Here is a 14,885-nt window from a genome sequence, read left to right on the forward strand (position 1 = left end):
AAAGCATAAATAAATGGATAAATTTAACTATGTAGTTTTTACTACACCTCCGCTCAAAAAATTACCTTGCAGCTGCAGTAAATTAAGTTATTATGTACTTACTGGTTGGTGGTAAGGAAATTTTACCACCTGCAAAATAAGCAGTAGATGAATAAAAAAAAAAAAAAAATGCTGACTACACCTGATTTAGATAAACACATTCAGATAAATAAATATGCCAGTTTTGATGAGTAAAAATGTTGACTATACCCGATTTAGATAAACACATTCAGATAAATAAATATGGCAGTTTTCTTGAGATTTCGTTCATTTAGTAATTGCTAAATGAACACACACTTATAAATATAAATTCAACTTCTTCCGACAAAGACTACTTTATTCTATATTTTTCAAGAGAAAAGGTTTTTTTTTTTTTTTTTTTTTTTTTTTTTTTTAAATTTAAACAATGTTTCACAAGTATATATGTAAGTTTTTTCAAACTGTTTCTAGCACTGTTTCATTTGAAAATGGTTCAACTGACAAACTTCAGTTAGAGATAACTTTGATCCTTCCCGGAGAAATCAGCTAGAAAATTCCATATGATTATAATTTTGAATTTTGTCTGAAAATAGAGTATTATTGGCTTCAGTAATTACCTATGAAAATGTAAGTTGCAACACAAAATTTCAAAACAACCACTTGTAATTTAGCACGGCAAAGGAATATAGTATTCTTCAAATCTATTGCTCCATCTGCACCTAAATAGAGATTCTGAAGAATCATCAAAATGTGATCTAAAAATCAGATGTCGGTGAAAAAAAAGGACAAATTTTTAGTTTAAATAAACTTGTAAATATGCAACTGCTTTACCATACATAAGAATTCCCACATTTACTCAGAAATTGAAACAAATGACTTTACAGCAAACAAACAGTTTACTAGTCTCGAACATCACCATAATACAGGCATTTTTGGTACCTTGGTACCTGGCTTATGTTGCCAACAGCAGATTTTTTTTTTTTTTTTCATTTTGACAGTGCCATACAATATCATCCTTGGTTAAAGTTAAAGAATTGAAATACCTACATCAGTAGGGCAAACACAAATACATTAGGGAAAGGAGCTTTTATTCATTTAAAATACATGAAAGAAAGTTCCAATTTAATGAGAAATAATACCATGAAGCAAAAACAATTTCAACATCAAAGTAGTGTTTGTAATACATACATATACACAGATACCATCTCACTTACTTCTTTAGGGTGCAGGAAGGGTAAAAATATTTAATATATTTTTTTATAGACCAACTATTTTTCTTTTTCATATATGTTCCAGAATTCAACTAGGTAAGATTTATGCAGGTTCTTTCATGTTTTCTACTGTGCCATTCTGAGCTTTGCCATAGCTGCTCAATTATTTGGGTGCATACTGTACTTTACTTTCTGGTCTATGAAATGACACTTATGATTTATTTTTAAATGTTGAAATCCCTTCTTTTATAATTTTGTAGAGTAACATATTTACAAGAATCAGAATATATGATATTTTGATTCTTCTTCATGTTTTCTTTGACAGCTTCTAATAATACACTCACAGATCAGTTTTGCATCTAAAAAGAAACATTCGTTTGCCAAGGCAAATAGCAGCAATAGTTATTTTGCAAATTTGCTTACCAATCTATTCTTTCAGGAGATGCCCTACATTGTTCCTTCAGCTTATAAACATTCTTGTGTCAATTCTAAGAATCATACCAGCTGCTCCAATGTTTTTTTAGCCCAAAGTTTAAATTTTAGTTTTGCTAAATGCTAGTTTTGTAAAATTAACTTACATTTCAATTACATTTACAAAGCTCCATTTGTAAATGAATATTGTAAATATGTATTATTGAGATGAGAACTCCCATTAAATTGTCAACTGAAAATTTTTTGTTCTCAGCAGCCTTTTCCTCACTTTCTTCCCTAGCAGAAGAGATATTTTTTTGGATTTAGAAATTTACTAAATATTTAGGGTAGTGTCTCATTTTAGCATAGCTTTATGCTTAGCTAGAATCCACAGTACACTACTGGTAATACGTCATCAGACTGGCAAATAAAAGCATGTTGTTCCACTAAATTTTGTCCTGCTCCTATCATGCACTTTCAGTTATTTTTTATAATTACATTTATTTTCCATGTATGATTAAGGCTTATCCAAGTCCAGAATTAGTAAATCCTACATATTATACTCAAGGCTCACCTAAATAACAAACCATTAAAATAAAATAACAAACCAGTTATTCTTAATTTAAACAGCACTACTTTCGTCCTTGAATATATACAAAATCGATTTTTTTTATATAGAAAGAAATTTCTCTTAAATTTCTCTTTGTCAACATATTCAGTGTTTTGCGGCATGATTTTTGTTTGAGATGTACGCAAATCCCCCCCCCTAAAAAAAAAGATGCAACAAATCATTGATCTCATAGATTTAAGCTAATAAATGATTGTACTTTTTCAACATGGAGGTATTTGGTTGTGAATCAAAACAAAGAATCAGGACCTTTCACATACTTTATAATGAAAAAATGTCTACCGTGCATACGTAAAGCATACACTAAAGTAAGATGCTACTTTCATAACCTTAATTCTTTCTCCCTTTTCTTTAAAAAAAAAAAAAAAAAGAGAGAGAGAGAGAGATCTGGAAGTCCAGATATTTTATGTCTGGATTTTTGACTCTGGTACTGTCTATCTAAAGACTAAAAATTTCATTTTGTAATTTAACATAATAAAAGTCTATAAAGAAAATTTGTACTAAAGTAAGAAAAAAAATTAGCAAATTAAAGTTTTATTCTTTAGTAAATTAAATTAAATCTTCAGACTATATATATGCATATTGTTTCATCTATTTTGATAATATGAAAGCTGCAATGCTCAATAGAAATGATTGTGTTGACTCTAAAGTGAAGTCACTAACCATGTTTGTCTAACCATAACAGCAAGTGGACACAAAAAACACTTCATGTTTCATCATTGCCATGAATGGTCAGTTCTTTTTCTCTGATGCAATTATCATCTGTGTTAATTTAATGCATAATAATTAAGTTATACTTAAAGGTTTCATTATTTAAAATTAATCTATTGCTCCATCTGTCTAGTTTATCACGTAAAAATCTAGCAAAGTCTCTACATATATTTATTATTGCATCCAGTACAGCAGGATGCAATAATGACTTATGGCCTAGTAACTACAAGGCAGAGGGTTCACTGTGTCAGAACATAAGTTTAAGAAAATTACATTAAAATTTACATTAAGAAATTTCACTTATTATACACACTGCAGAAGAACTTTCATATTAAAAAAATAATTTAATTAACTGTTTCTTAAATAGTTGTATATTAAATATAATACATAATTGTACATTAATTAAATATAGTACATAATTGTACATTAATTAGATGTTTCATTAAATAATTATACTTGACAATCACTTACCCGAGATTTTGACTTTTTGATAGTTTCTCTCTGTGAACTAAGATCTGTAAGAATTTGAGCTCCTATTTGTTCTAAGGATAAAAAATTTACAGATTAAAATTTGTTAAATGCTATTCAAAACAGAAATAATTAAATGCATGCAAAGTTAACTTTGGCAATGTCAAACTGGCAGCCCCTGAAAATATTTCAATTATGTATTTGTTGCAAATACGTTATTGCAAAGATTTCAAGAATTTAGTTATTTGAAATCCAGGTTTACCTTGTTTTCATTTTTGTTAAAAATGAAGATAAATAATGTACTATAAAATCTATAAATGGAACTAATTAATTTACAAAATGATATTATCTTTTTAGATACAGACTATTAACATTTAATAAAGTTGTTTATTTGTATTTTTCAAAAAATAATTAGGTTCAGTTGCGAATTTTTTCCACTAAGAATTATAACTTTGTTTTGGAATACATTTATATGTGAACATCTTTTTCCATTGTTGAAAACTAATAAGAAAAATTCTGATTGATTGATGAGCATCTATGGTCTGAAACGAAGATAATTTCCAATACTTTCTCTCCAAAAAATTTAACAAATAAAGGAAAGAGACTATGTGGTTGTTATTTATTCTTGAGTTTTGTCTCACTTGATAAATTTTCTCTGAAAGTTTTAATAATTTTTTTACTCTTAGTTTAAATTAAAGTAAGTTATTTTATGATTAATTAAATACGACAGAATTATTTCATAGAAATATCAGTCAATTTTTTGCCCCTATGATATTATTATTACTGTTTATGAATCTTTTGATTAATATTTAGTGCATGCAATTTGTTTAAAATATTTTTTATTCTGTTAATTAAAAATCTGGCCAGTCAGCTGTTTTCATATCATGTATTTAGCCTACATGCAATTTGAGTTTTAGACAACTGGTTTACTTTAGCATACATATGGTAGTATAAAATTGTATCAGTTTTATCAAAAAAAAAAAAAAAAAAAAAAAAAAGCCTTTATTGCTACAAGTTGCTACTGTGAAATATTAGGAAATAAATTAATAAGATTAAATAATTTAATTATCATTTTGAAAATATACTATTGCAACCAATTAAATTATTAGAATTTTATTCATTTCATAAAAAATATACTGAGACAAAATAAATAAATAAAAACAATAATAATAACTTTTTAAGTTCATAAAAAACTGCTGCCTCAGGATAAGGTTATCTGAATATGGGAAAGCCATAAGATAACAAATTTATAATATATTATTGATTACAATCAATATTTTAACTAAGCTCAAGTACTTAATTTTTTTTTTTCATATTTCATAATGAAAAATATTATAACCATCAACTTTTATATCTTCAACATACTTTTAATAATAAACAATAATATCTTTTAAATAATAAGAAACCTAAATTCAAACATTCATACTTGTCATATGATCACGACTTAAAAATCAAGCAAGCACACATAAAACTTTGATTTTTATAAGGCAAAGACTATAACAATGATGAGAGTTAAAATATTATATGAAAAATAATAAAACTGCAGTTTACAATTAATATAATAAAAATACTTAACACTTTTTAATTACTTTAGTTTTTGTTCATTTGATGCAGAAAACTTAACCATCTGCTAATACATTAATATAATTGTTTAAGCAACATTGGAAATATATTCAGTACTTTCACGACAATGTTAAAGAATCCACAAGTGTAACATTGTCTGATTTCATGACCAAGTAGTTCATATTAATTATACACATTTAAAAAATTGGAATAAGAACTGAATGTTGATTTTGGCATTTTTGAAAATGTGTTTCATACTTTTTTTATGTATAAGTATTGATGATATAATGTCAAATAACAATAATAAAAAATGTATTGTATGGAACTGTGATTTTTACTCTCAAGCAGGAGAAGGGGGGGGGAAGAATCACGATGAAAAACAAAATATATACTCTCATTGCCAAAATGTGAGTAGTCATGTGATCAACTAAATTAGATTTCACTCACAATAGCAGTGCCATCTACATGAATTTAAATTTAATAATAACAAGTATTATAAAAATGCAATTTCTGTGGATTGTTAATATTAAATATTGATGTGGAAGTTTTTTATGATGACCTCTATTTATCATATCAAATATCTCTGATTACTACTGCATAGGATCGTGGAACATTATCATAATTTTTCCCTTCAAATAATAATTTTTCTGTGCAAGTTATACACATAAGTTTCAAATAGTGTGCACAATAACCAGTTCATGTATATTAAAACTTGCTGCTCATTCATCAACATATTGAAACCCACTTCACTTTGACTATCACCAAATCTAGAAAGATCACAAGGTCAATAAATTTGTTACATAAGCTATTTCATGAAAAATGCACTTAGTTGGAACATTTCTCAGCACGTCTGTATGTAATTTCAATATATTTTTCAATCGAAGCTTTAGTTCACTTTCTAAAATGTCTCGTGCAGTCACATGAGATTCCCTGTACCTACTTTTACATTTTTGGCGGATACTTTTAATTATCCTATACACAGTAATTGCTTGCGAGTTTATTTAGTATTTAAATAATGTGAGGTACTTTTACGTTTCGCTGGCGCAAATTTCGCCAAGCAGACTTTGTTGGCGACAACATACAGTATACACATAAAAAATGTTAACAAATGTTAGTTCTAAGAATTTGTTATTTTGAAGGCATAAACATTTTAATATGGTTTAAAATATTTTAAAAAGCCAATAAATAAAGACAATAAATTCGTAAGAAGACATTAATTTAAGAATTTACTATGCTTTCATGGTTCAACATCCCGATTCGCCAGTTCTTATCACGTGACCCCCCAAGTGATCTCATCTCACGTAAACTACGCTACAAAAATCTAATTCTACCATTAATGATTTACATTAATTTCAAGTTAAATCTTGGTTTGGAATACAAGTTAGTTTAAATGCAAGAATTATTTCAATTCGTACGAATAGCTTACTCAGAAATTATGTAAAACCGCAGTGCTTTACTTCGCTAGTGCATTCTCATTAGAATGGTTGAATTTAACCCTTGAATTTGCCTTTTCTATATTTCCTCCTTCCGATGAGCGGTGTGATTGCATCCTAATTGACTTAATTACCGGGAATAGCCTTAGGGCATAAAATTGAACCATCTTGTAAAAATTCTATGTAATTGTATGCCAGTATTGAAAGAATGGCTGCAACTTGTTTTGAAAATGAAGCGTAAAAGTTTGCCAGCGAAGGTATTCCGTTTGGCTTCAGTTGTACCATTATTGGCGACTTTATCATTTGCGCCGGCAAAACGGAAAAGTACCTAATGTGATTATTCTATATAATATGATAATAAAACTCTTTACTTCAATTTCATCTACGAAAATACCTGACTATAAACACTTTACCAAATTAGGGAACAAAAATATAAGGGGGAGAGGGAGAAAGACTTTCCTTTGAAATAAATACAGTGTGCATATACATTATAAACACACAAATATATATATTATAAATACATAAAAAACTTAATAACTTTGAAATATTTTTCTTGAAATTAAACATAAGATGTAATAAATTTTGTGGTTCATACCAGCTTCAACTGCTAATTTATATCCCCCTTCAAGCTGCCTGGAAGAACGCTCTAACCTTTCAGTATTATCTAATAACCTCTGTTTCTGAAATATATTAATAAATAACATTCAAATAAATAGTTTCTCCTCAAAATCATTTTTTAGATTTATTAAAGTAAAACTGTATTAAAAAATGCAAATAAAAATTTACAAACCTGATCATCTTTTACATAATCTCCTTCAAATAATTCATCTCGAGCCAGATTTTCATCTCGATGTACAATTCTTGCCCTCTGCTGACAATAAAGTAGTATAGATATGTCTTGGAATACAAATATCACACAAATTACATTTCTAACTCATATAAATTGAAATTAGAAAAGTAAGAAAAAGATATAAAAAATTTACAATGAATATAAAAAATAAGAGCACCACTTTAAAAATATCAGTTCTGAAAAATATCACCAGAAAAATGACTTTTGAACTAAGAATATTCTCTTAATTCCAATAATAATATAAAAAGGGAGATGAGGAACAAAAAACTGGGTTAAGAAATGCATCACGCAAGTGATAAAAATATTTAAAAAAATGCTATATTATTCTCAGTTTAAAAATTAAACTCAGTGGTGCAACAGGCATAGTGGGCCATGGCCCACTATGCCTGTTGCACCACTGAATCTGCTTTCTTGACCTTGGGCACCAAAAATCTGCTTTCTTGACCTTGGGCCCCGGGTGTGCATTAGCATATGCCCTGGGCAAGTGGTCAGCTTGTCCCAGGAACCCCGGTGTTTAGTCCTCATGCGAACTTGATACTCATTTTATCGATCCATTCAAGGGATGAAAGACTGAGTCAACCTTGCCCAGCCCAGGGATTGAACCTCGGACACCCTAGCCACTTAACCACTGGGCAGTCATTATTCTCAGTTTAATGCAAAATAAATTACATTAAAATATTTCAAATCCATCCTATATTCAATTCAGAACAAACCACATGCAATAAAAAAAAATTAAAAAAAAAAAAAAAAAAAAGAGAGAAGCACAGTGACTAATTGCATGAAAGGTGCAAAAACAGTTTAAACCAAAAATGAAGACTATAACAGAAAAGAAAAAAATAATTTAAATCTTTCACCATATTGTCGTCAGGGGGTGAGCGCAATGAAAGAAGTAAAAACATCAGCTAATTTTTTTAACTGATTATGACACAAATTATAAATTAAAATTAATCTTGTAATCTTAAGAATCTTAAATTAATCTCAGAAAATTATTCATAATAATTCCTACCTTTATCAGTCCACTCCTATTTAGTCTAGTTTAATTTATTAATAATTTTGTTTATCTCTGAGCTTTATTAAATCTTAGTTATTTGCTTTTTATTATTTATTTATTTTTCAACATTTCTGAAGGCTTTACTTCCTATAGGCCTTCCCTAATTTTAAAAATTAAGCCCACTTTTTGATGAAGTTTACAATGACAAAAAAATTTTAAATACAGGCAAAAAATGAAATGTTATCTCTACATATAATAAAAGGAAGACTGTCTGGCTCTGTGTGTGTAAGTGTCTTTCTTTTGTGCTGTGTGTAAGCTAATAGACCCGGGCTACGAAATTTGATACATAGGTGCATCTCGACAACAGCCAGTGCACCTCGAAGTTATTTTTTCAAAATTTGAATGAGATTTTTTTAATGAAATCGCATTAAATTGATAATTATCTCTCATTATATCAGCAACAATGGCACACAGCCATTGTTGCTGATATTAGCACTGTTGCCACTCAGAAAAATGAGGGCGATAATTCTGTACAGTTTAATTTAATGTTTCTCTTAGATACTGGATACCTGTGGAGAGAAGGCAACAGGAAGTTGGTTAATTTATTTATTAGGATAATTAATATTTGTATTAATGGGTATTACTTACTTAATTGTAGTTTTTTAATATGTAATACATTCTTATTGATTTTTTTTTTTTTTTTTTTTTTGGATAAAGTTGTTCTGCAGAGTAAAATTCTGTACAGTTTTTAAATTTAATGTTTGGTGTTCCCTTCAGGCATTTTTCATGTACATTTAAAAGTTAGATGAAAAAACTACTTTATCTGATTACACAGAAGCTAATATAGTTCACTAAAATGGAGATGTATCAGTCATAAATTTTGACACTAATACTGATAGTGAAACACAACACGTTTAAAAGTATATGAGTGTGGCAGTCCATGAAGGGTAGTTAACTGATGGCTTGCTGTGCTTTCAGTGTTTTAGCCGAGGTTAGTTTGTGATGATATCTGTTGGTATTGAGTGGAAGTGCGATGCAAGTGTGCCACTGTCCTTGGGAAACAAGTTTCCATTAAGGCCAGTAAGTTAAGTCTTTTACCACTGTCACAAAATAGCTCCTATTGTGATAGCTTGAAAAATTTTAACTCATTCAGGTTTGCAAGAATCAGTGGTTCTCATGGACGTCACACAACACTTTCTCAACATTGTTTGTGCACTACGAGGAGGAACAATTTATTGTCGTGATTTGATTCCGTATGTTGGGAGTGTGGTTGCGAGCAGCTCATTGTGCTGATGCGTTTGATTATTGCATTGGTGGGCTGTTGTTCTACTCTGTGCATGGACATGGCTAGTTGAACACTTGTGGATTAAGTCACCATAGATGGCATGATTAATGTAATTTGTCAATTTCTCATGTGGACTGGTTTGAGGAGGTGCATGTTTTCTCATTCATCATCTACCGGTGCAGCAGTTTGCGAGAGGATAGTTGACAGCAGGCGAGGGCACTAATGCTAAAGCATTTGTGCCACAGTAAAAGTATCAAAGATGCTGTCTTTTGATGATTCAAGTAATAGTCTTCAACAATGAGTTAAATTTGTGAGCCAAGGTTTCACTGTATAATAAACAATCTCAAATATATTCCACACTAGCATATACTATTTCTTTTTTCCCATATGTCTAAGAAAGTAAGGAATCATGAAATTTTTAATTTAACGCACAGAAGACAAGTGAGAAATGAATAAATACAGATCTCATATCATATAACATAACGAAACACTGTTTGGTAGCAATAAGGACTATTCATTTTTTAGCATTAATAGTAGACTAGTAATTTCCGTGCATTCGTAGCAGCATTAGGCTTTAATTTTGAGGATACTTTTTGTTGTAATAAATAGAACTTTAAAGAGAAACATTAGAAAGATAACAGTCAAATACTCCAACCACTGATAATGAAGTTTACCGATCAGCATATTTATGATCAACAATTTGGAGTGCGAATTAAGCGTTAGAGGAATTTCCTGAAACTTGAGAATATAAAGAAAGATCAACAGCATTTACATTCTCTGCATTTACTCACCTCCACACTACCACACTCATGCACGGGAAAACTGTAATGAGTGTGCTTGAATTGTTATATTTTGGTCATGCTCTCATGATACTTCATAAATTAAAAACCTTTTTTTCTCTGCCCCCTATGAATCACAGATACTGAATCAGTGAATATGGGAGAGGAGTATGAATGTAATAATTAAAGATATCACCCGAATACTTTCTCATATATTTTATAAACAATGCAAAATTAATAATGCTTACCAATTCTTTATCTAATAAAGAAAGCTCAGCTACATAGCTTTTCAGTCGAATCTGGTATTTCTGCCGAGAAGCTGGGGGCATACCTTTCACTTCCAAATCCATTTGTTCCAACTAATTAGAAAAAGTAATAAGACATAATTTAATTTTAAATATTTAAAATAATATTCATTTCAATTAATTTAATTTTAAGTAAGAAATATTTATACAAGAACATTTCGGCAAAATAATCAAATGCATTTAAAACAATTTTCAGAACGCTGTCTAAAATAGCATTGAATGTGAAAATTTGAGAGAGAAAAGAATTTGCCTGTGATAAACATATTTTACACGAGCCAGTATAAAGTATATAAAGTATAAATTTTAAGTGAGAAAATTTAGCAGCTCAAGTATTAAACAAAACAAGGAATTTCAGTTGGAATCAAAGTACGATAGTAATTTAGGTACTTATGCATTATCCAACTGACCGAGGAACTATTGCCAAGCAGCATGATTTAGCAACAACTAAGGATAAGAATGACATAAGAACACATTCTTAAAATCTGCACTTTCATATGATGTAGTCCCATCTGATTCTCAATAAGCTACATTTTGTTTTGGTACTACTCTTATATATGCCATCAGATATATGGTGTCGCCAAATGTGGCGATATGTGTTCTGCACTGGTTTTTGGCACAGTTATGTGTTCTTCGATGGTTTTTGGCACAATGTTGTTTGCATGGCAACTCTTTTGATGTTGAAACTTTATTTTGCTGGAGTGGTTTTATTTGTGTGGGTTTGCAGGCAAATGGTTGCTTGTAAAGTATGTGCTGTCAGTTTAAGATTTTCGTGTAGTAAGTTAACTTTGGAGGAAGTTTTTATCGTTATTTTCGAAATTTTGAATCACAGAAAGACGTGCAATATAGCAAAATCACTTTTGTTCACAGACGTTGCGTGATTGACAAAATTTTATTTATGAATGTATGCTGGATTTTGTATGCTCTGTGTCTCAGAAGATAGGAGCAACGATAAAGTGATGGAAATTGATGAGTTTTGCTCATGTTTGAAGTGGATATTTCTGTTGTTTGAAGAAGCATTCACAATGGTAAATGCATTTTATTTTACTGTTGTTCTTATTTTGTAGAATGTTATGTTCATTGCTTTTTTTGTTATGAATTTCTGTTGTTATTGTTGTTTTTTGAATTGTTTGTAATTTATTTTAAATATTTTAGTTTATTTTGTTGATTTGTGCACAATGCCGAGGCTGTGCACGATGCCTAGATTGTGTAATTCGCTGATGTTTTTCCAAGTTAGAACAGAATGCTGTGTACATGGTATTGTTTGAAATTTATAGTTTATTTTAGCGAGGTGTGCATAATTCCTAGATTCCTACGCTGCATAGATTGTTCACTTCTCCGATTTTTTTTTTAAAAATTAAAACAGATTGCTGTGTACATGGATACTTGTCAAATATTTTTGGTTAGAAACTTTACATTTTTGCTATTTAAATTTTCTATTTTTGTTTCGGATTCTTAGCATAAATTGCGTGTTAAAAAAGTGGTCGCCAACCAAGGGTGTTTAAAAGAGTAGTTCCCTTGTTTTTATAAGGACATAAATTAACAGTTATTGCAGTACTTTTTTTTTTTTGGTACTTAAAAAATGATTAACTTTGGGATTCCCTTTCTATTGAACAGCAAGCAGTGGATTATTTTTAAAATTGAGATCCTATCATCAAAAACAGAGTGCATCAATGGATGCAATAGTGATAGTGAATATGGCTGACAAAACAGTAACAAACTGGAACAATTACCTGCAGGAAGTATGTACACTGCGGAAAAAAAAAGGGGGGACAGTTCTATATCTCCCCTTCTACTGGGCTGATTGACAAAATTCCAATTGTGTTATCCATGTCTCGAAAGCGCGACGTAGAGTATATATTACATTTATATATAGATTTGTTCTAATATAGATATTTTGACACAAAATCAGACTTTTTCTGAAACAGCACACCAATGTTTTTCCATATCTCGATTCTATGACTCAAATTATGCCTAGATATTAAATTTTGTAATTTATGCAGAAATTAAAAAATTTATCTGGGCAGTATTTTTTCAGTTTGTGAGAAGAATAATTCACTTGGCGATCTTCTTTAAAGTATAGCAATATATTTTCCTTTCCTTTTTCTTTATTGCCCACAAGCGGAAAATAAGTCATCATTCATACTTTCAAATAATTTTAACAAAGTGCATAAACCATATTTTCATTCTTATCGCTTATAATTAATATATATAAATACAGTCAAAAGTCGTTAATCCGGAATCGTCGGGATTTCGGCGATTCCGGATTATAGATCATCAGTTTAAATCTGGTAAGATGACATGCAGAAATTATAAAATTAAAAATATGAAACCGTAATTTATGAAATAAAGAACAATTATGATCTAAAAAGTATCAAAATTTACAAAAAAAAAAAAAAAAAAAAAAAAAAAAAAAGCTTAATATTTATTTGTTTACTTTACTTTCTTTGCTATTGGAAGCAAATTATAATGACGAGGAATTTGATTTAAATCATATCAAAGACGGAATACATCGAGATGAAATACTACATTTAGTAAGGAATTAAAAGCCAAATAAAATAAAAACATCTGCCCTGAAGATAAGGATAGTGCTGACAGATCAACTTCCAATTCATTATGCGCTGCGGCATCCCCCCACCGCAGAGCAGCGTGAAATTGATAACAAGATTTCGGAATGGTTAGATAAGCAAAGGATATGCCTTTATCCATTTTTCGCAGCAATTCCACTTTTTGTTTAATGGACTTCGAAACATACTTTCGCTTTGTAGATCCTTTACATATTAATAAATACATATCGGAAATTCTATTTGACATAATCGAAAGTTCAAGCTTACTTTTATAAAATTGCTCTAGCAGTCTGCAAAAAATAATAAGCCGGATCCAATTCGAAGATTAAGGAACAACGCAATCTGCAACATTAACTGAATTAGATAATTTTAGCTTAGCTTATACCGTCCGTTATACATTAAACGCGCATGCGTAAACGTATTTTGGGCCTGCGCACATACATATTTGCAGCCGTAAAGGTCTTACGCGCATGCGTACGCGACGCATGCGCAGAAAGTTCGTAGCTTTGAGCTCCGGATTATGGGTGTCCGAATTAATGACTTTTGACTGTACATCAAATTTCAAAACGCATCAACATGCAAGTATATCTTGCGAAATCTTGAACAAAAACTCTAATGTTTTGCAGGCATGCTTAGAAATACATCTACTTTAAGATGATGGCAAAGCTTTTATAATTCAAAATGTTTTTTGAAAAATTTATAAAAATTATTTAAAAATACAAGTTTTTAAAATAAATCATACAAAACAGGCAAATTTTATTTGGAATGAGCCTAAATTTCGAAATTTGAAAGGAAGAATCAAATAAGTTTAACAAAAAAAGCAAATTCAATTAACACTGAGGATCTAAAGTTTTGAGAGCTAATTTTTTAAAAACTATTTGTGCGGTTTTTACAAAACATGGCAGTTTGGCATAATTTGAGTCATATAATTGAAATACGGGAAAAAAGTGGTTTGTCATTTCAGAAAAAGTCTGATTTTATGTCAAAATACCTGTATTAGAACTATGTTATATACAAATCTAATATATATCCGCTGTCAAGATATGAAAAACGCAAGCTGAATTTCATCAATCGACCAACTAGAACGGGAAATATAGAAATGTCCCATTCCCCCCCCCCACACACACACAGTGTACTCATATTGTTCTAAACAGAGTTTCCAGTACCGTTGGAAGGCCTGACAAAATGGTAGAAATAAATGAAGGTCTTTTACAAAGCAGGTGGATACTGATTGTTTTTAAATAAAGAGGCTTCAGTTCCTTCAGAATTCCGCAAAAATGAATGGTGCATCTTCGTTACGATCTCTGCTAATTTTCATGGTTCAATGGTAGCCGTCAAATTCAGCAGTCAATGATATAAAATACAAGTACTTTAATTTATACATAAATATCTGCTATTACAGACCTACTCTATCAAATTTCACTAATTTTTTTTTTTTAAACACGCGACTCAGTCTTCCTCTGTTAGGTCAGAGATGTAAGCTGTATTTGTTCTTTTCTTAAGAAGATAGAAGCAGTCTACTTTTTCAGAAGCACAGGAATGTTGCCAAACAGCTGAGAATATTTCCATGCAATGTAATTTACACATAATTAAAGAAAACATGTTAGAGAAGTTTAAAATTGAATAGTGTTCAGGTTAAAATAAATTGCTTTGGTAAAAAAATGAAAA

General features: G+C 30.0%; 1 protein-coding gene across 2 annotated transcripts in view; it reads right to left on the reverse strand.

Moving 5' to 3' along the window:
• The window catches only part of Vti1a (Vesicle transport through interaction with t-SNAREs 1a), a 32,908-nt gene that overhangs the window by 13,094 nt on the left and 4,929 nt on the right, over positions 1–14,885 (reverse strand). The window contains exons 3-6 of one of the 2 annotated variants that reach the window (XM_035362573.2): positions 10,597–10,707; positions 7,234–7,314; positions 7,039–7,123; positions 3,451–3,521 (exon numbers count right to left, since the gene is read on the reverse strand). In XM_035362573.2, coding sequence (XP_035218464.1) covers positions 3,451–3,521; positions 7,039–7,123; positions 7,234–7,314; positions 10,597–10,707 — 348 coding nt within the window. The remainder of the gene's footprint in view (positions 1–3,450; positions 3,522–7,038; positions 7,124–7,233; positions 7,315–10,596; positions 10,708–14,885) is intronic. The other variant, XM_035362574.2, reaches the window with a different exon arrangement.

This window comes from Stegodyphus dumicola, chromosome 7 (assembly GCF_044657685.1).
Source record: "Stegodyphus dumicola isolate Sdum_Otavi_A_Nest chromosome 7, ASM4465768v1".
In the NCBI taxonomy this organism is placed as follows: Eukaryota; Metazoa; Arthropoda; class Arachnida; order Araneae; family Eresidae; genus Stegodyphus; species Stegodyphus dumicola.